The sequence below is a fragment of the Anastrepha ludens genome, chromosome 6 (assembly GCF_028408465.1).
Source record: "Anastrepha ludens isolate Willacy chromosome 6, idAnaLude1.1, whole genome shotgun sequence".
NCBI classification, from domain to species: domain Eukaryota; kingdom Metazoa; phylum Arthropoda; class Insecta; order Diptera; family Tephritidae; genus Anastrepha; species Anastrepha ludens.
This window is the reverse complement of record NC_071502.1, coordinates 24,023,467-24,046,924: the sequence shown is the minus strand read 5'-3', so window position 1 is coordinate 24,046,924 and position 23,458 is coordinate 24,023,467. Positions and strand designations below refer to the sequence as shown.

Below are 23,458 nucleotides of genomic sequence, written 5' to 3'. Positions count from 1 at the left end.
CTACGTGCTGGGCAGAATGCATTGTCTGAGATACCCACCCTTTCCACGTGCTTTTCTCATAGGAAGTGGCCCGTCATCAGTCCAACCAGCTCCCTAGAGTCCCCTCTGCTAAGTGACAGGAGGAACTGCGACAGTCGGTCGGGCATGACAGGTAACATCATTTTTGTCCATCTGCAGCCTCTCTCAGCCTGCCAAGCTCGTTTGTGGATTATCGTAACCCATTTGCTAACCGTGGCTATGCTGGTTTCAGAAGAGAGTGGCAGAGCGGTCCAAAGAAATTGACTTCAGAGCCCACCCAGCTACTTCCACTAAATTCATTCAGCTGAGTCAATTCAACAAATGTCATTACCAGAATAATCAGTGTTACGATCATTCTGAAGATCTTTGTTAATTAGTTAACAAAACTAGGAACCAATTATGGTGTACATATGTATTTTATTTTTTTATTTTATTTTTTGTTTTTTTATTATATATATTTTTTTATTTATTTATTCGAAATATAAATTAGAAAACTACTAGCTATTTTAGATCATTTTTGATCAGCCAGTTAGGCAGCCCAGCCTATTCGAGTATTTTTTTTTTTTTTTTTGTTGCGTAACTCCAGTTTCGTCCAGTCTATAGGTGTGCCCCATGCGTATCAGCCCATACTGAAAATACCAAATAATTAACCAATTAATTGAACTACGAAAACTCATGAAATAGCCTCATAGGTATGTATGAGCCACGCTGCGAACGTACACTTCTGGAAGGAAAAGAGAATTTTGAAAATTTTGAAAACTTTGAGTGAACTTTGCATTCCACCTTTGATATCTACACTAACAAAATCTATGTTTTCGTTATTTACCCCGCTCCCTTCATCCTAGTATTGTTGTTGTTGTTGTTGTTGTTTGCATTAACTCTACTTAGATGTGTTGAAGTTTGCCAAGTTATCCGATCCCCTCTTTAGTACCTGAAATTTTCCCCTTTTGCCTAACTGCACCACACAATAGTTATCGAGATGCATACATAAATAAATGGAAATAAAGAAATGCAATTTTCGCATTTTATCAATTAATATTTGCTACAAGTAATCAATGGTCCTAAGAAAAATAACAACTACATTGATCAAAAAAACATAGCTGACACAATGTTTTTATGAAAAAACCTTTACTTGATTTTTCGAGCGTATAAAATTATGAAAAAAAAATTTTAAATATTAAAAAGATTTTTAAAATCAATGAAAATACATTTTTTTATATGAAAATAATAATAATATGTAACTCTTGCGTTGACGTTTGTGGAAGATTTATTTGAGTTTATTATTTTATAAGTAATTGTTTTATTTGTTTATTAATAATACTTATTTCTTATGTCTAAAACTAAAGCAAATCAATAATCTTTCTATAACACAAATTATGGTCATGTGAAAGCTGAAAAAGCAAAAGAATGCATTTCAAAAGCAATTCAAGCCACAATCAACAGAAAATAAAACATGAAGAAAATAAATAAAAATTATAAAACAATGTGAAATAGAATTACATACAATTTGTGAACAACAAAATTAGCTACTCGTACATGAATTGAATTCGATTGAATCGCTTAGCATACTTAGTTTTTAGAAGAATGTCAGCATCAAAAGCATTTTGTCAGTTATACGTTTTATTTGAAGCAATTGCGAGATGTATGTGTGAGCATACAACACAACGTGTACTGTGCAGTAGTAGTAGTAGTAGTAGTAGTAGTCGTAGAGTAGTAGGTGAAGCACGCTTTGCGCCAAAATCTATTTTTCAAAATTTTAACTTGAAAAAAGCACAAAACATGCAAACGAGGAAAACAAAATAAAATTTAAAAAAATATATATAAATTAAACTGAATTTTCTAAGTAAGATTTTACTAACTTTCTGTGGTTCTTGATTACTATTAAATATTACTTTAGAACATTTATGTTGCGAATTAAATACAAAAAAAATAAGAGAACAAAAAAAATAAAATTTTTAAATAATGTGACTTTGTTTGTACGTGTGTACAACCTGTTACTTTTTAGTAATATAAAGAAACAAAAAAAAAAACGAAATTTTAAACTAAAAGAAATAAACAAAAATTGCATTTTAGACAAACTCTGGTCGACAAGCCAACATTTCTGAACTGTTTCGTTTTGACTTTCGTGTACTTTTTCTACTACTTTTTGCGCTCTCTCTCTTTTTACTTTACTTTGTAACATTTTTGGATTGCATATATTTTGTTTTGTCATTAAAAGATCTTTAAGTAATAACCGAACAATTTTCTATGGCAGTTATGTAGAGAAGTGCTTTGTTGGAAGCCTTGCCAATGTTTTTTTTTTTGTTTTTTTTTTGTTTGTTCTTTAGAAGCCACTACTATTTTTGAGAAACAATCTGACAAAATGTTTTTGTTTGTTTGCACACAGATGACGAATGTTTCTATGTTGGATTGGGTCACGACGGCAGTTCAGCACGACGTGGCATTAATTACGCACCAAACGTTTACAAACCATTCCAATGTTGTCCTACTAAACTGGAAAAATCTACAAAAGTTCCTAAAATGACCGCACAGCGCATCGGCCATAGCAGCAGCGATGCGACAGACAAACGTAGTGGCAATTTCCAATTTGGGCCAGCAGCAACCACCAAAAACGACGCAGGCGCAGCCAGTAAGTCAGCAAAAGTCAGCTATAAAAAGGATAAAGAGCAGAAGAAACCACTGAAGCGTACCGTCGTCGACGATGATGATGATGATGATGATGATGAGGATGACGACGATGATGACGATGATGATGACGCAGTGCCAATGGGCAAGGTCTCCTACACTAGTCCACGAAAAACCGGCGGTGCATCAGCTAAAAAATCGAGCAGCAGCAACAAACAAGTAGCTAACGATAAATCCTATGACAATGGAAAATCGGCGAAAAAGGCTCATGCTAAAGATGGCGATAAATTGAATGTGAAAAGCGGTATGTTCGGCTTTGGCAGATACATTATCTGGTAGATGTGTGTATGTAAAGCCAGATTTGTGTCGTATTGAATTGTTTCGTATACTACATATGTATGTATATATACCTACATGCATATACATATACATGTACATATATACATATACATATACATCTACATATACATATATACATATATAACATATGTCAAATGCACATGCATGCATGTATGTAATGTCGTCGCCGTGTATATATGTATGCTAATGCACGCACGTATTTAGACCACACACACACACATATATACATACATACATATATGTATATGCATTTGTGGAGAATGTTCGTGGAGACATTTTTTCCTGTTTTTATGTGTTTGTTTTTCTTCTTCTCTTTTCTTCTGTATTTTGCAGGCCTTAATTATTTGCATAAACGACTAAAAAATCTATATGACCTTTTTCAGGATATCTCTCTATGGGAATAAGGAAGCAATATAATTGAAAAGAAATTAAAATTAAATAATTAACTCATACACACACACACACATACACCCTCATATGTATACAATGAGAAAATAGAAGGAACAATTGAAAAAAATGTCACACTAATAATAACTAAAAATCGCAAACGACAGCCTAATAAAATCAATAGCCAAGCCCCCAAGCACAAGAACATCAATTAAAATATGTAAAAAAAAACAAATTCCTTATTGTCTGGAAAAATACTGAACAATAAAATAGTTCCTAATTAATAAAACTATTGTATAAATAGCACTAATACAACCCAAAAATTAATATAAAAAAATTTTCTAGCAAGAAAAATTACGCAAATACTATATAAGACAAATTTTGTATAAAAAGTGACCCAAAAACACAATTCCTTAGTTCCTTAACTCTTTTGCATCACTCAACGGAATAATCTGCGAACAAAAACGCTCTCTCGTATCACAAAGAACGGAATAGTCCGAGCGAACAAAAACGCTCTCTTATCAGCATGAGCGTCCGCGTGAACAAAAACTCTCTCTCGTATCACAAAGAACGGAATAGTCCGAGCGAATGAAAACGCGCTCTCGTATCACCAGGAACGGAATAGCCGGCGCAAAGCCACCTTGAGCCGGCGCGAGCAAAGACTCTCTTATCACCAAGAACGGAATAATCAGCAATAAATTATAATTTTTTGTTTTTGTTAAAGTTTGAGGAATGTAAATTAGTTTGGTAATCTTGTAATATTCTTTTTCATTAGAACAAGCAGTAAAAGTCTTGCCGACTCAATGTATTTTAAGTACATCGCGCATTTCGTTAGGTGATGCAAAAGGGTTGAAAATTAGCGCACCTACTCTAGGAGTTAAAGCATTAATGTTGAGTTGTATAAAACAAGTGCTCCTAGATAAATTAAAGACCTAAAAGAACTCATGCAAAACAAAAAATTGGCATAAAACCCGGCTGACTAAACTAAAATTATACTTTTCATAAAAATTATACAAAAGAAATTCACACAAAACATAATTGGCATAAAATAGTTGAACTGCTGCGGCTTGCAGAATACAAGCACCAAAATTATATTAATTTTCTTAAAAAAGTATATAAAAAAAAACGAGCGCACATATAAATTTTCCTCATTGAGCACTGGAAAGGTTTATATGTATGTATGTTTTTAAGCACTAAGAAAAAAACACATCTTGCGCGAAGAGAGAAAATACATAATTCTATTTCCCATTGAGAAAACCTTAAAAAGGAGGCAAAAAAGTGAACAAAGTCAATATTTCAAATAATTTTATGTGGCTTTAGAACGGAGCTGCAATTCCAGCCGCGCAAAAGTTAGGTTAGAAATTGCAAATAAAATCAAATAATGAAATCTAAAAAATGTTTCAAGAAATTTTTAAGAGCAAACATGCGCGCCAATAAACTCCAAAGTGGTATTCACTATATGGCGCCAAAAATGTAACCAAAAATAATGAAAAAATAACCAAAGTTAGAACCAAAACTACAAACTAACAAAGTAAAGATTTTTTTAAATGTATTTTTCGAATTGTTAGGTTATTGAATATAAAACTTGAAAGTAAAACTTTATAACTGTCAATTCAAAACAATAGCTTTCACAAGAATATCGAAAAATCGACGTGTTCTTGCACGTAAAATTTTATAAATGTTAATTCACTACAATAGATTTCACAAGAGAATCGAAAAATCGACATGTTCTTGCACGTCCGATTTTATTTCACAAACTATTCACATATAGCGAATACCACTACCAGTTACGTAAATATATACATAAATATGAGTGTTATTGCAAACACAAAGAGAAGATTTATTGGCGTTTCAAAACGGGTGAGAAAAAACAGGATAAAATGAGCAACGTTAAATATTTTTCCTTTCAATTGAGCTGTAGAGCCATCACTAGCAAGAGCTTTTTTTTAAAGAAACACATAAGTACGTTGAAATACAAATATATGTACATAAATACGTGTCAAAATGTACACATGAAGCTGTAAAATAAGATTGTCCGAAAAAGAAAAAAACAAAAAACAACACTACTGCCTTGAGAGACCACTTGCAGTGAGCGCAATACTCGCCAAATTAACGTAGAGTGCAGTAGCGCTCACATATTCACAGCCAACTTAACTGCATATGCGTATGTATGTGTTATCAAATGCGCTTCATTGAGGCGATGTACACATACCAGAAATAGGGAAACGAAATAACTGTTATGTTTATCAGTTAGAAATAAAATGAATTATCAAACATATACCGACCGCAGTTGTCTAAATGATGAACAATCAAACGCATATCATAACAACAACAATGAAAACCAAAGAAAAACCGCAAATTCGCAATACTATACAACAACACTTATTGCATATGTTCCACTACATTGCAGAGATTGTTCGTTCAACAGACAACTCAACTTTTAAATCCTCAAAACAAAAAAGCCTACATTTTTACTTGCACCTGTTTTTTATGAACTTAAAGCGTTTTCACAGCGAGTTTTTTAAATGAAAATGTATTATTTGTGAATTTGTAGTTAGTAATTGGTTTTTGTAAAACTAAAAAATATACATACTTATGTAAGTATATCTGCTTAAGTATATATTCGGAATAAATTGCAGCTAATACATTTTCGCTCTCTTGACTGCGCTGTGAATAACGATAACTTTGTATGTAACTTTGATTTCGCCTATTTTCAATTGTTTTTAATGTAAGCAAATCTTTTGATAGATTTCATTAAGAAGAATTCTCTCTCAACTTCATAAATATTTACGTGCATTTTTTTTGTGTTACTTTTGCCGTTACTCTTTTGTATTGTACTCAGCTTGTCCTCTCATTTGTTTGTATGCACCTTCCACCTACGCCTAATTTAAGCAATATTTTGTTGTTTCTTTTTTTTTTCACCGATCCGATTATAATTCAATAAAAAAGCGAAAATAAATTAAAACTTTGTTCAAAGTGAAGGCAATTTGCAATTAAGTAAAGAAAATGAAAAAAAAAACCAAAAATATTTTAGCGATACTCGTTGTCAGTTAACTATTTTAATTTTTTATACTGTTTTACTACAAACGTAACTATTTACAGACTATTATTGTTAATGAAGAGAAAAAAATACTTATGTACTACTTGTTGAGAAATTTATTTTACAACTACAACACAATACTTTTGTAACTGTACTTAACACTTTTGATACTATTCATATACACATTTTGTGCCTTTTTGTGTACACTTTACAATGTAGGGGACTTGAAAATTTTATTTTTTTACAATTTAGCAATTTAATATATTTACAATACAAAATCAGTTAACTATTTTTTGCGCCAATAAGTGAGAAAACGAAAAATGCATTGAAATACTATGTACATATAAACAAAAGCAACAACATTGTAAGAAAAGCACATTGCAACAACACAATGCAATTGTTGATATACCCAATTTTCAAAACTTGTTTTCTGTTGCATACCGTTAAGCGTAGCGCAATAGCTTGTAAAGCCAAGTTTTTGTTTTTGTATTTTTTGTTTGTTTTTGTTTTTGGTTGAAAATAAAACTTGAAATTTGTTTTGTGTAAAAGAGCTGTCAAATGCAAACGCATTGCTTATAAAGCAAAAACTTGTCCAACGGTAGTTTGCATGCAACTACCGCTAGTTTTTTGCCAATTTATTTATTGTTGTGCCGGTATTCAAAATACCGTTAAACTCGCCATCTACTCATACTACATGCATATATATGTATGTATGTATGTAGATATGTGTAGACGCGTTGTTATGTTTTACAAAGTTTAAGCACTTGTTATAAACACATTTTTCTTAATTAATTTTAATTATGAGTAAAAAAAAAAGATTAACTAATGTATTTTTTCTAAAATGATAAAATTGTAATATTATTTAATACAATGTTGAACAATAGCGAGAAATTAAATATACAATAGAATATTTTAAACTATGGACCAAACGGTAGTCATTTCAAATGTCAAAATGTTAATTAATTTTACGCAACTTTATTAGTAAAATTGTAATCAAAACTGAGATTTGTAGAACTTTAATAAACAGATTTATATAAAAAAAAACTAAACCACAAACGCATTCAAACGCAATTTTGTTATAAAATCATTAAAAAAAATTCGTTTCCACGTCAACTGCAATTATTTATTTCGACGCTCATTCGTGACAAAAAAAAATTAATACAAAAAAAAAATAAAAAACAAACATTAAAAAAAATTAAAAAAAATAGAACAAAAATTAAAAAAAAAATAAAAAAATAAATAAATAAAAAAAAAAAATAAAAAAAAATATTACAATAAATAAAAAGTAAAAATAAAAAAAAAAATAAATGCAAACAAAAATAAATAAAATAAAATAAAATAAATAAAACGTAAAAATAAAAAATAAAATAAATTAAAATAAAATAAATAAAAAATAAAGTAAAACAAATAAATAATTGGCGCGTACACTTCTGTTAGGAGTTTGGCCGTGTTTCTCCTCCCATTTGTGGTGTGCGTCTTGATGTTGTTCCACAAAAGGAGGCACCTACAGTTTCAAGCCGACTCCAAATGACAGACATTTTTTATGAGCAGCTTTTTTTTATGGCAGAAGTACATGAAGAAAAGATTTTTAGAGGTGCACTACTTAGCATACCGTTATTCGACTCTGAGCAAATTTGGCAGATACATATGCCGAGGTCATTCGCTTTGTGTTTCACTAAGCTAAAGCTAAATTTTGTGAAGCACAAAACGAATGACGTAGAATCCAAGGTTCCTCTCAAAAAATGTTTTTTTTTCACCATACCTAACGAGCAAACCTAGTATCGCTTCCACGACAGTCAGTTCTACGTTACCGAAACGACCCTGATTTATATCCGGGCAAGGATTGTCACTCCAGCAGCATTCCCCGTAAGTAAAAATGGAGAATGTTTATGCTGCTACAACAGCAACAGTAAACTTGATATCTATCATCCTTGGCAAAAGTACACTCGGTGGCTGGCCATTGCTTGCGGAGGGGCGACCGCTACTAGAGAAACCTTTTTTCTACCATTTTGTTGTTGGCTCATTCGTGATATGGCATACAATATTTGTTAGCTGATTTATAATACAATAGTTTGAACTGTCATACGAGTTACATTTTCTTTGTCAGGACAACTAGCAAGTACAGCACTCAGACACAATAAAGTCCATTGTTCCGCACTCGGGTTCCGTTTTTAATTTTCTGAATTTTTAAATCTACCCGACCTCCGAAGAAAACTGGGTAGATCTTGTGTCGCCAAGGAGCCAAGGTGTTTGCGAAAACCTTAATTCTGAGCGAAGGCCGGGCAGACGCATAGAAAGTGATGCGCCATCTCATCGCGACTCTCCTCTCCACGTGCTGGGCAGAGAGCATACCATTTCCATGTGCTTCACCTGCCCCTAGAAAATGGCTCGTCTTCAGTCCAACCAGCTGCCTACAGTCCCTTCTGCTTAATGACAGACAGTAGGCCAGACATGACAGGTGACATCAGTTTTGTTCATCTGCAGCCTCTCTCAGCCTGCCAAACTCTCTTGTGCGTAATGCGTGAGCTAAGCATGACTCTGATGGAGTGTCAGAACGGGCCGAAGTAGTTGGCCTTAGAACCCATCCAAGCTAAAGAGTCATCGGTTTCGTTACCCGCAATACCCACGTGCCTACAGACGTAGTTCATCCTGGGTTTACAGAACTCAACTACTCTTGAAGTGGTTGGAGGGCTGTCTAAGGCCATAAGCGCAGCTTTTCTGTCAATGCAGATACATACAGATCTGCCTCTCCACCTGTATTCCTCAATAGAGTTCATTGCACCTTGAACAGCACACACTTCCGCTTGAAACACAGATGCATGTATTCCAAGAGCGAAGTGTAGCTTTGTCCCGCTGGATTCCACATAGACACCAAAGGTGGAACCATGCTTGGTCCTGAAGGCAGCCGTGAAAATGCGAAAACAGTATTTGCCGCACTCATTTTCAGAGTTTGACCGCAATTGAGCATAAAATCGCTGTCTTTTCTATTTTTTTTTTTATTGAAAACCTATCGATATCAGCAAATCATCGCACAGGTCTAGCGGATGTCACAAAAATGGATCTTCCAGCGCTGCCTTGTTGTTGTTGAAGTCGTTGAGTATTTCAGCTGAGATAATCCTAATTAGCAACTAGCGCCGTTTTACTACCACTGTTCTTATGTAGGGTATTGGTAAATTTTATATTTTTCATTTTTTTTTTTTTTTTTTTTTGAGTCAGATCCATTTCGTGAGATCCAAGTATAGCAGCAAACCTTTTATCTCAATGTCAGAGATTTCATTGATTTGCTGCAAGAAAGGCTCACCGAGAGAGCGAAGTCCTGCTTCAGCTAGACCTGGACATTCGCATAAATAATTGAAAATACTTTCTTTCACCTCCCCCGCCTGACAACTTCTGCAAATGGGAATGAAAGGAAGGTTAAGTGTGGGAGCATGGTCCCCTACTTTCTAGTGACCTGTAAGGCTTGCAGTGATATGTGAGATGCTTGGGCGATGATGCTCCTAACAGGTACTTCGTCCTCTGGATGTTGTAAGAGGGCCATGTTTTTCTTGTAGTGGTGCATGAAGTTAATTGCTCCTACCATCTTTCGGCTAAAGCCTAGTAGCTTAGCATAGTTTTGCTAAAAGCGTTGACATTCTACGTGGTATCTACTTTAGATCTTAATAGAAGTCAGTCCCCATCTGGTATCCCTAGAGACCAAAGTGCCTATGAGTGGCTTAATGCCAGCAGGGTTAACCTAACCCATCGAAATCTGCTGCGAAATAAATTAAAATAAATAAAAGTAGATGCCGGCTTTTAGCTGATAACAGTGAAACAAGAATTTTTTGTTGTTTTTGTTGTTATGTTTATATTGGCGCCAGTTGGACCTCCCTTGTATTCCCCAACGTAGACAAGGTCCAGCAATGGGTTCCCTCTCCAAGCCTTGCCAGAGCACTTTCGTTTATCCTCTAGACATGACCAAGCCAGCGCAGCTGCTGTTTCAATACGCTTCACTATGTTCATATCCAGGTATAGCTCATACAGCTCGCTGCTCTGTCGGCTACGGAACTCATTCTCGTATACGCGAAGAGCGCCAAAGATTACTTTGAATAAATTAGTCAATTTACAACCGCCATTCACAGCGCTGGATTAAGTAATTGGAGTTGACGTTGGAACGCACTTTTAGGATTTACTAAAATTTAAAATTCCTAAAATAAAAGACTCGATAGCTTAAACTAGTCATGCTAACAGAACCTGACCTATGCAACATAACCTGAAAAATTTCCAGAATTTTGCGTTGAAGAACTCATTAGATTATCAAAATTTTCATCAACATCTGCGTGAATTTTATCAGCGTAAATTTATAAAAAAATTAGAGCTAAAATCAGAAGTGGGCATGCCGTATATCCTTGCTGGATTAGATGCGTGTATTGAAATTTTCTTTTAAATGTAAGGGTTACACTAGTTAACAGCCAAAACCCCCTTGCAGCAGAACATCCAACTCCTCTGTGCAATCGACCGCTGAGTCCGAAAATTCATGTTTTTGAAAGGTTTTGATTAATGTCATCTTTTGGAAATACTCGTACATTACATTTAAAAAATAAGCAAGAATAAAATTTTAAGTCATTTTTCTTATCCTTCTTGGAATTTTCAAGGGATATGGTTAGTTTGCCTTTTTGATGGGTACATCCTTGCTGTGCTTGTTACTAGAAGAGCCAACTAATGATATCACAAAAATCGATTCTGTGTTGGCCACTCATTCAACTTGATTTAAGGGGTTATATACAGTTAGACGGCCGAAAAAAGCGAATTTTCCAGATTTTTTTTTTGAGGAAACCTTTAAATTTATTGATCTAAAAACTTGTATACCTTTATGTTATCTTTTAACTGTATTTTTAGAAAAGGTATTAGTGAAAATATTTATTGAAAAGGAGCTACAGCTGATCTCCGGGAGCTGCTCTCAAAAAAGACGTTTCGCGCTGACTACTATATCTCTGAACTAGATCCTCTTTTTTTTTCACGAAATGGCAGTTTCTCAAAAAAAATCGATTTTTGACCAAAATTTCGGCCTGAAATTGTTTAAAAAAAATATTTATATGTCAGAAAATTAATTACTAAAAAATATATTTAAGAAGCGCGTTAAAATCTGAGACTAATCGGTTTAGCCGTTTTTGAGTAATGTTGGTCACCGACTTTGAGAACACCATTTTGAGAAAAACGCGTCAAAGTTTGAAAAGCACTGCACTGCCGTTCTGGCCTTGTACTTTCAAGCACTCTGAAACGCCTTTTCAAATTTGCGTGTAACTTCGAAAATATTCACCGGAATGATATTACATTTTCTTTGTGTATTCTTAAATATGTGTACAATAAGAAAAATATATAAAAAAAAGTCGATTTTTTGAAAATTCTAACTCTGTATAACTCCTTAATGCTAAAAGGCCCAAACCGCGTACGTATAAGGTCTGTTCTGTCTGAAATAGAAAAATATCAAAAAAAAAAAACCAGTAACAATCTGGAAGTTTTACGAACCGCTGATGAAATTTTTGGCAGGAAAAATGACAAAAATTAAAAATTGTTTCACTTGAGCTACCTCGTTTTAAACTTAAAAAAATTCAGCAAAATGCAAATAACGAGCTTCGAAATCACATGATTTCATTTAGTCCACAATAATTTCTTCCATTTCATCATCGCTGTCAGATGAAGAGACTCCATTAGCGATTGCAATTCGCAAATTTTAATTCGACTTTATTTTTACTTCGCGATCAGCCGTTTTTAAATCGTGTTTATTTTTACTTTCCAACCAGCTGTTTTTCTCACTTGCAAATTCTCACAAGTACAATAAAAATTTATCCAGTAAAAACTTGCAACTTCCCCTCAAAACGAAATGTCATTAAGCTCTCTCACTTTCCCCTACTTTGCAAGTTTTTTTGGGTACGTGAACACCATAGATAATATGAACACCAAAACGTGATAATTTGTACAAACTAAATATTTGCTTCACGAAGAGACCTATAATAACCACGAATTTAGAAAGCAGCTGTGAATTTGTGTTCTCTTCTGAGCTGCATTGCAAAACGCATTAGCTCGCGATTGTTTTTTGTGAGACCCTCGTGTATGCATAATTTCCCTTCTGATTTGAGTCCAGCATAGCAGAGTTATAGTGGCCACTTTTAGCTTTGCTATTGTTAGCCACTGATTTGAATACTCTTGAGCGACTAGCAGAAGAGGATAGCTAAATAATAACAGCAGACCCAGTAGAGTTGCTCTGCTTACGCAGTCGAAAGGCGGAGCAAACTTATGAGAATGACACAGGCTACCACAAATATTTTCAATAGTTTCAGTGGGGGCTTAAGTAGCGCAATTTCACTGTGTAGTTGATCATTCAGCTTTCCCCACACGTTATTCCTTTATTTTCATCGCTTCTTTCCAGCTTCGCCATCTCAGCCGTTATTTCTCCAAACCGCTGCATCACTCGAAAGTTTCCACTGCACCAATAATTTTTTTTTTTTTTTGCATTTTCTGCCACCTCAAAGTTTACAGTTATCATTTATATGAAATTCTGAGATAGCATTGTTTTTTTGAGCTAGCCGAAATCTGATTTCTTCTTCGGCGGCGGTACGTAAAGAACGAGAACTGTTGCTCCATTGCTCTTGCATGCCAGATTGGTGGACAGCTCTCTCTGAGAATCTCGCTTCGATGCGGATTATTGCGAGACGCTCATCCACCGGAGTGAATGAAAGGACTTGACGGCAAAGTCTCTTCCCCACTATAAATTCAATACCGACTTTGCGCTCCTTTACACGGCAGCTGTGGTAAACTTCGCAAGGTCCAATGTTTTTCTTGCCTTGCTCTGTCCCCATCGCATCCCTTGGATGGCAGTGATGTCAGTTTTTGAGGACATCAACCAGCCATGCAGAGGCACCTTCCCTTGAGGGTCCGTGCATTCCGGATGTGGATTTAGTACGTCAAATATCTTTGGAAAACGTGATCAGTTCAAATTTTATGTCAGCTTTTGCTAATGAGTCCACCATTCACAATATAATGCAAAAACCATTCCCGTGTTATCGTTGGAAGAGTTAATCGCAAGTGAGCAAATCGTCGCTTCACCTGCCTTGGTTTGAAATCGTAGGAATGATGATTTTTTTATGCTTTCCATGCATTCCCATAGCTTTCAATTGATGGGCATTAATTATTGAGTTCTGCTTTTTTTAATTGGCGCAGTAATCGCATGAACAGTTTTCAATAAAGCGAGCCTCTCATTTCGTTCTCGTACTAACCGCCACCAATCCCCATATATAAATGGGGAATGCTGCTGAAATGACAGTCCTTGGCCGGATATAAATCCGGATCGTTTCGGTAACGTAGAACCGATTGTCGTGGAAACGACGTGATTTAGTTAAGGAAGTCGCTGCTTCTTTATTCGCTACAATATGTCTATGTTCCACTAAATTCACAGAGCTCACCATTCCAATGGCTGCCATAATCGCAGTTACAAATCCGTATCAAACTTTCTCTCGAACACTCCAAGGACCGCCTAGTCGGACATCGTCATCGTCTAAGCTTCGGCGCCACACAACAGAACGGACATTATGAGAGACTTATAAGTTGTGATTTTTGTTCGTCAAGAGAGGACTACTTCCAGGGAGGACTTTACTACTGAATGGCCTACTTAGTCCAAAGTAACACTCGTTGGCAAGCGAGATTCTACGTTGGATTTCAAGATAGACCCTTTTAATCGTGTTAGTGCTGGTTTCCAAGTAAGCAAAATTCGCTACTACAGTACAATCGTGATAGTCCGACATTTCTTAATCCGACACGTTCGGTAATCGGACAACCTCATAACGTCTATGGATGCAATTGGCATTATTTTATTTTGATCAGTCGTAGCAGAGCAGCAGAGGGGGATTGTGTTTTGTTTCCCGGTCACAACGTATTTGTCATTAAATTTGAACGACGCCAGTTCTCTCGCGATTTATGACGGTGTTGATGTGATTTTTTTCTGTCTTTTCGTGTCATTAAATGAAACCTTCGGTAGTCCGGAATATTTGATAATCCGACAACGAGTCGGTCCCGTATGTGTCGGACTATCACGATTGGACTGTACTTCAAAAATATAACTGCCAACAGTGACTGTTTGCTGGATTAGCCGAGATATTTCTTTTCGTTCTCCTTCACCCTCAGACCCATTCGCTTAACTTATTTATTAAGTCAGTCAAGAAAAGGCCGAAGTAATGACACAATTCTAATGTCCATAATTTCAATATCATCGAGAGCGACTTCCAAATCGGTAAACAGAAGCTGGATGTGCATTATTCTTCCCAGGCATCTTTCAAGTATTGGCATATTGCGATTATCTGGTCGATGGTAAATTTATCACTTCAAAAGCCACACTGATACGGGTCAGTCAGTCGGCTGACTGAATCTGCAAGTTTTAATCCGCAGTTTTCTAACTGTACAGATCGATGTTCCATTTCTTCATCAAAATAACCACTTTTGCAAAGCTAAACCCCACCGCGACACGTGTTTTCATTGACTGAAGTCGCGCTAAGAGTTTCCATAATAATTCTGCGTAGCTCAGCTGCAGAGTTTTTGCCATTCAAAGAGAGCATCTTTTTGTAGTTGGTATATTTCGCTCGCATGCTGATATTTGCACGCACAAAAAATAGATGGCGCCAACAAAAATTCACAAATAGAATGATGAAGAGTTGTTTACAGATGCCAAGGCCTACCACGAGTCGTTCCTAATCTGACACTTTTGACGCAAAGATCATAGAAAAAGTGTGTAATCTATTTTGGGTAGACACTTTCATAGCCATAGACACTGACAATGGCTAATTTTTCCATTATATTTATACTGCCGCTATTGTCTATTTCGATAGCGAGACATTTTAAATATTTGCATAGTTTCGACGCAATAAAAATTTTTTTTTTTTTTGAAAATTTTTTTAAAATAACTTGGATGACAATTAACATTGCAAATTTATGAGATAACTACAAATACATGCACGTATTTATGTACTTGGAATGCTGTAAAACCATAATATTTTTTCCGTACAAAATTGAAAAATTGTAATATCATTTTTTGCTTCTCGAATGCCAAATGCGCTCGTAAATAATTTTGTCCTACTCAACCCCACCCACACTTTTAGTTATGTTTCCAGCAATTCAAGAAATTAACATGCATTTGTATATGCACTCATAAATTTTAATTTTGAAATAAACAAAAACATTTTTTTGAAACATTGCCAAAATTTTAGTTGAGATAAACAAACTAATTTTGAACAAGGCGTAGTGCGAGTTGCCACTTTTATGCTGGAAATTTGATATACTAAAAATTGCTTTCATTAGCCGCGCATAAATACTAATAATAATACTAATACATAACAGCTGTCCCTACAAGACAGCGCTGAGCACTTTCGACAAAAATTCCAACACATTTACAAGTATTTTATTAGTCTCTAATGCATGCGCATTATCAGAATAGCGTATACAACATTTTTTAATGGGGAAATCAAATATCTCATTTGATATTATTTTCCCCTGTTCGGTGTGAATTCTATCTCTCTTTTACCAAAAGCAATTTCATATAAGTGCAAAATATATCTCCTGTACTTTAAGCGCCAATGCAACTCTTTTGTATGCTTATAATGTGGCTGCTCTGAAAAAAGTTCTTGTGAGAAATTTGACTGTGTTTGTTGTATGGTCACCATAACCGAATGAGTAGATGCTTGACTTAAACTTGAAAAATTCGTGAGTTCGAATCTCCGTGGATGAAACACCGAATTCGTCCGTAAAAGTTTTCTAATGAAAACAAAAAAATATAAATTGTATATATTTCTAAATAACACACTTTTAGTTATTATATGATGACAAAAACTACTCAGTCTGACTACTTTTTATGAAAATGAGGAGTTTGTCCTGATTACTTTTTGAGAACAAAAATGAGAAGTATAATTATTAGTGCTGAGAAGTTTGTGATGACGACAATGAGGAGTTTAGTTGTCAGCAGTTATTACATTGTAAGAATAAAAATGATTAGTTGCCTTGTTTTTACAGCATAGTGGATATATTTTTCAGTAAGAAGAAATAGCTATTGGTAAAAGAGAGATAGAATATCACACCGACAAGGGGAAACTATCAGAACTTTCCGATGGCTAGAACGAAAATGTGTAGTTGGTTGAGGATAGTGATGATGATAATATGAGTGCTTATATGATAGTCAGCTGTCTTGTAGGGGTACAGCATGTACATATGGCACACACGCATATAAACAAAGCGAGTACCCTGTAGTGCCACTGTATCACTAGTGCCGAATTGGGCAGTTTCTCAGAGAGCTCAGAGAGTTCATGCTCCATAGTGAAAAGATGTTTAGTAGTGTTCTACCTTGCAGACCGTCATTGGGCTCTGAAAGAATTGCCGACGTCATTCGGTTTGTGTTTCACTAAGCTAAAGCTAAATTTTGTGAAACAAAAACAAATAACGTAGAATTCAAGTTCCCCTCAAAAAAATTTTTTTTCACCATACCTAACGAGCAAACAAACAACAACAACAGCAAACCTGGTATCCATCACACTTGCATACAAGCAGCTGGTGAATTTTACGCAGCGATGCTCAGAAGGTTTCAAATTCTCTCTGATATAGTGCGGAGCAAGGAATATTCAACACAGTAAATGAAATTGACGATGTCAACTGCAGCTGGCTTTCAACTAACTGAAATGCAAAAAAAATATTACGAAAGTAAACTAAAAGTTAGTAGTTGACCTCTTCAAACTAATGCAGGAAAATATCGTGCGAGCCGCAGAACTCAATCGCTCAGACACAGTTTTTATAAGAGCGTCGAAATGTTGGCGTATGCCGATGAAATTGACATAATCGATCATTTTCGGATAAAGAAGCAAAGCGATTGGGTCTGGTGCTGAACGAGGACAAAACGAATCATCAAACAAACAGTCAACGCCCTCGCGTATCGGCACCCACGTCACTTTTAACAGTTATGATTTCGAAGTTGTAAGCGATTTCATTTATCTAGGAACCAATATTAACACCGATAACAGTGACAGCCTTGAAGTCAAACGAAGAATCTCTCTTATCAACAAGTGCTACTTTGGACTAAGTAGGCAACCAAGACGAATTTATTACAGGTGACAGCAAACACATATAAGTAAAACCCTACATGTATTTGTTGTTGCGTTTGGTGCAACCATCACGTCAAAATCAGCAAGCAAATGTAAACATACGAATGTAAACATACCAATACATACAAACAAATCATATCATTTTGACGTAAGCCATACCTACGGTGAAAAATTCAGCTGGGTGAATGCTGTCACCTTAATAAAGCCACCTTGTAGGCAACTGAGTAGTGAAGTCCTCTCTCAATGAAGAAAACTGACACTCTATTAGGCTCTCATCATGCCCGTCCTAACGTATGGACGATGACAGCATCTGATGAGGTGTTCATTGTAGTGTTTGACAGAAAAATTCTGAGGAAGATTTTTGGACCTTTGCACGTTGGTGACGGCGAATATCGCAGGCGATGGATTTCTTCTTAAAATGTGTCCAAGCCACTCCCACTTTGTTTTGAGTATTTCCCTTCGCATTGTAGTTTGATTCGTCATATCTCATAAGTTTTGATTAGAGTTGAGTGTTGGACCAAAAGATGCGAATTACTGTACAGAGAGGCAGAACTGCATGCGTCTGTAACGACAGCAAACTTGCACTTATGACTTTAGACAGCCCTTCAACCACTTCAAGGGTAGTCGAGTTCTGTAAACCCAGGTTAAACTATGTATACATAATATCCTGATGTTAATGTGGGTCTCGCAACACGTGAGTAACGAGATCTCTGACTATTTAGCTAGAATGGGCTTTGAGGCCAACTTCCTTGACCCGGAGCCCCTTCTGCACTCCCTTCTGCAGTTGGACAAATCTGATGTTACCTGTCATGTCCGACGGGCAATCCAGTTCCTCCTATTACTAAGCAGATGGGACTGTAGACAGCTGGTTGGATTGATGACAGGCCACCTTTTATAGGCAAAGCACATCCAAAAGGTGGGCATCTCAGATAGTGCACACTTTCTGTGCGTCTGCCCAGCCCTCGATCGAATCAGGCTTGAGGTCTTTGGCAGTGATGTGTTAAGAAGCGACCTCCTTGGCTCTTTGTCATCACAAGATCTACTCAGTTCTTTTTCGGAGGCGGGGTAGATGTAAAGAAAATTAAATAGTGAACCCAAGAGCAGTACAATGGACTTAATTGTGTCTGAGTGCTATAGTGGTTAGTATATCCCGACAAAAAAAAAAACAAAAACTGTACAGAGGCAAGGGTTCACATATACTTGTAAGCGTTGCAAGTCTGTAGCTGTAGCGCCAAGTTTCGCAGCCGTCCGATTGGGTGGACTTGACATTAGAGTTGAATATTTTTTATTTTTGGTATTACGAGGCATCTCTAAGAGAGCGATTGAACCTCCGCTTGAAGATATAATGCAACCCAAGTAGCAAAAGGAGCTAACTTTTTCAAGGTCAGTACCGTTAAACAAAGCTGGCAGCACGTCTGGGGGCTAAAGCCGACCGTTCGGCATCATGCTGATAACCTGTCAATCTTGAACTAAAAATCTATCAACGAAACCACAACAAATACGAGGTGGGTTCAAAAAGTATCGCGAATTTTGTGATTTTTTCAAAATATTTATTTATTCAATAATATCTTTTTTTCCCCCTTCAAAGTAATCTCCATGAGATATTATGCACTTGTGCCAACGTTGTTCCCAATCTTCGAAGCACTTCAAAGAATCATTTTTTTATCCTGTTCAGCTCCTCCTTCATAGCGTCGTCCTTTCATAGCCTCTTCAGTTTCCAAGAAAAATTCACAGGGGGCCAGATTGGGGGAATACGGTGGCTGTTGCATCATTAGTGTGTTGTTTTTAAAAAAAAAAGTTGCGCACAAGCAACGATGTGTGAGCAGGGGCGTTAACGTGATGCAAGAGCCAATTTTTGTTCTTCCACAAATCCGGGCGTTTCGGGCGGATTGCTTAGCGCAAATTGCGCATAACTTGCAGGTAATATTCCTTACCGACCTTTTTACCCTGTGTCAAGAACTCATGATGCACAAAGCCCCTGCAATCGAAGAAAACGGTAAGCAAAACTTTTGCATTCAACCGAACTTGGGGTGCTTTTTTCGGTCTTGGTTCCTTTGGCAGCTTCCATTGAGATGATCGAGCTTTGGTGTCCACGTCATAACCATAAACCCACGATTCGTCACCAGTTACGACCCTCTGGAGCAAATTTGGGTTGTCGCGGACAGAGTCCAACATCTCATTAGCAATGTTCAAGCGATGCTGTTTTTGGTCGAAATTGAGCTCTTTTGGGACGAATTTTGCGGCGACCCGTCTCATGGCCAAATCACTGAAAAAATCGCATGGCACGAGCCAATATAACGATATGTATGAGTCCTCAGCTACTTCTCTACCGGTGATTCGACGATTGGCCAACACCATTTTCTTCACTTCATCAATTTTTTCGTCTGTTGTTGAAGTGATCGGGCGTCCGGCACGCTTTTCGTCGTTCACAACTTTTCGGCCTTCTGAGAACCTTTTGTACCGCTGATAAACGTTGCTTTGGTCCAAAGTACCTTCTCCAACATTCAGATTGCATCCGCGCACTTAATTTCGTTTTTCACACAAAATTTGATACAGGTTCTTTGGTCCATCTTTTTGAATAGGTAAAAATCGAAGACGAGCCGAAACACGTGCAAGCAAAGCCGAACTCGTCGGCATGAGTGAGAGACATGAGTACCAACATATCGCCACAAAAAAATCGAAATTCGAATATACGTAACCTGCGAAAATTCAAAATTCTCGATACTTTTTGAACACACCTCGTATTATGTTATCTTTCAACTGTATTTTAAGACTTAGTATTAGTAAAATAATTTTTTAGGAAAGGAGCTACAGCTGATCTCCAGGAGTTCCTCTCAAAAAAGACATTTTGCAGGGGCCACTATATCTCTCAACTGGATCTTCTGAAACTAAAAAAAACCAAACAGAATTCGGTAAAGTAATGTTAAATGTAGTAATTAATCGAAGGAATAAGCAGAATACATTTTTTTTTTTGACAAAATAGCGAGTTCTCAAAAAAGAAAATCGATTTTTGACCAAAATTTCGACCTTAATTTGTTAATAAAAAAATGAGAAAAAATCTTCGATTAATTGCTAAAAATATATTTAAGAAGCTCGTGTTTTGAGACTAATCGGTTGGCGGCCGCCGTAGCCGAATGGGTTGGTGCGTGACTGCCATTCGCAATTCACAGAGAGAACGTCGGTTCGGATCTCGGGGAAACACCAAAATTAAGAAAAACATTTTCCTAATAGCGGTCGGCCCTCGGCAGGTAATGGCAAACCTACGAGTGTATTTCTGCCATGAAAAGACTCCTCATAAAAATATTTGCCGTTCGGAGTCGGCTTAAAACTGTAGGTCCCTCCATTTGTGGAACAACATCAAGACGCACACCACAAATAGGAGGAGGAGCTCGGCCAAACACCCAAAAATGGTGTACGCGCCAATTATATACTATATATGTATATAACTATATATAGCCCATTAAGAAATAATCCCCAAATTCTTCACCTGATCTCCACCATCTGATTTTTCGCGATGCTGCGTTGTGGTACCCAATAATTCACATCAGCTGTTATGTTCAATAGAATTCTGCGTAGTAAAGTAGTAGGGAATGTGCCAAAATATATTACAACAACACTTTATAAACCTAGTCTATGTATGATTTGTGCAACATTTATTTTTTCTTCAATATCTGCGACGACTCAATGACTCTTTTGAATTGATCAGCGCACTGCAGCAAACAGGTAAAAAGTATCGAAATATCTACTTCTGAAGTCTTCTAAACATTTAGCCAAAAATTAATCAAATTTAAATTTTACACTCAAAACCTATAGGCAATATTGAGGATCCACAAATAGTCTTCAAATGGATATTGGAACAGAAGGCCGACGAAAGTATACAGCTGATCGATCGCGACACACTGAATGATTACATAGGCACTAAAGATTTTCTAGCTGTCGTTTTTTGTAAGTAAAATACATAAACAATAAAAAGCAGTAGCAACAACAAAGTAAGCCAGATTGGTGGTTAAATATATATATTTTTTTTTGCGGTAATAACAACAACTGTATAATATGAAAGCGTGTAGCGCGTCGTAGCAATATTAGTCTAGCTCTAGTCAGCCCACTAAAAACTGTAACTGCTTGATATAAAAAAAAAAAAAAAAAATTAGCAAAATTAGTTAAATACATTCACAATATTCATTTAAAAGCTTTTTTCATATTTGAATAATTATTCGATTTACCGAAATATGCATCCATTGTGTAGATAGTCACATAAACATTTTCTATTTATTCCGTTTTATTAATTGACCCATTTCCACATTCTTTGCTTATCCATGCAGACAAAGAGGACGACCCGGATGCGCCACGTGTCTTGCGTCACATCGAATTGATCGACGATGAGGCGCTGGAATATGGCATTTATATTGTGAAAATGAACGACAAGCTGATGGCCAAGAAATATGGCTACCGCAATCCACCTGGTATAACATATTTCCGTAAAGGCAAGCCCATCAACTATGACGGCGATATTGACGATGAGGAAGAGGTACTGGATTGGCTAACGAGTCCGGCCAATATGGAGATGACCGATCACATTGAGAAGGTGAATCGCAAAATGTTTGAGAAAATACGCAAATCATCCGATTATTTGGCTGTGATTTTCTGTAAGCAGCAACGACACTTCGTTGATTCTATGCAATTTTGTGTTATGGCGGCCAGTTGAAAATATCTTTTTGTAGATAGCGAAGAATGCAAGCAGTGTCCACGTGTACTCGCGGAGGTGGAACATATCGATGATGATGCCGATAAGGCGGGCATTGATTTCGTGAAGATCGATGACAAGCAGATGGCGAAGGAGTTTGGTGTCTTCGCGCTGCCCGCAATTGTGTTCTTTAAGCCAACCTCGAAGGAACCAGTTATCTACGCCGGTAAGTAGTTAGTGGGGACATTACCTAAGTCAAGTGGAAATATTTGGTCAAGTAAAAAGCCGTAGTTGCCGGCCGCCGTAGCCGAATGGGTTGGGGCGTGACTATAATTCGGGATTCAGAGAGAACATAGGTTCGAATCTCGGTGAAAGACCAAAATGAAGAAAAAGTTGTTTCTAATGGTGGTTGCCTCACGGCTGGCAATGGCAAACCTCCTCATAAAAATATCTGCCGTTCGGAGTCGGCTTGAAAATGTAGGTCCCTCCATTTGAGGAACAACATCAAGACGCACACCACAAATACGAGGAGGTGCTCGGCCAAACACCCAGAAAGGGTGTACCCACCAATCATATATGAATTAGGGCGGGTCGATTTAAAAATCGCTCATTGCTCTGTGAAAATCGTATTCGAGGGATCAAAATAAGAAACTTTGCCGAATGAACCATACGTCTAAAACGAATTCTGATGTCCCCCAATTTGGGTCGAACGAAAAATCCCACTTTGACCCATTTAGAGTGCTCCAATCGAGTCCAAATGTATGACCGACCCCCACTAATTTTGGACGGCCGATCCACCCATGCCAGTGGCACACCCCCTGGAACTCCCCTGGGGGGTTCCCCATACAATCATTTCAAAATATCACCATTTTTCGCCTTTACATGAGAAAAGAAACTAAAAAGTTCGACCCAAATTGGGGGACATCAGAATTCGTTTTAGAGGTATGGTTCCTTCGGCAAAGTTTCTTATTTTGATCCCTTGAATATGATTTTCACAGAGCAATGGGCGATTTTTTTGCCTCCCCACAAATCGACCCGGCCTAATGTATATATATATATATATATATACATATATATAAATGCTTGGGCGCTTGTTTTGCTGTTTTGACAGTGGACCCCAAACATGTTAGATTAGGTAGTGATGGCTGATCTGTAAAAAGATGTAACTTAGACCTCTAACGTCCATTTAGTTACCAGTGCCGTGTATTTAAAATCAGCCTTTTGTCAGCAATA

At 36.7% G+C, this 23,458-nt stretch overlaps 1 protein-coding gene across 14 annotated transcripts in view; it reads left to right on the top strand.

Annotated features, from left to right (window-relative positions):
* Positions 1 to 23,458, top strand: part of LOC128868405 (dentin sialophosphoprotein) — a 120,105-nt gene that overhangs the window by 67,482 nt on the left and 29,165 nt on the right. For 7 of the 14 annotated variants that reach the window (XM_054110460.1, XM_054110470.1, XM_054110471.1 and 4 more), the window contains 2 exons: positions 2,405 to 2,947; positions 3,337 to 5,451. In XM_054110460.1, coding sequence (XP_053966435.1) covers positions 2,405 to 2,947; positions 3,337 to 3,407 — 614 coding nt within the window. In that variant the 3' untranslated portion in view covers positions 3,408 to 5,451. Of the gene's footprint in view, positions 1 to 2,404; positions 2,948 to 3,336; positions 5,452 to 21,354; positions 21,487 to 21,863; positions 22,188 to 22,262; positions 22,452 to 23,458 lie in introns of those variants that run through there. The other 7 variants (XM_054110469.1, XM_054110465.1, XM_054110464.1 and 4 more) reach the window with 2 other exon arrangements.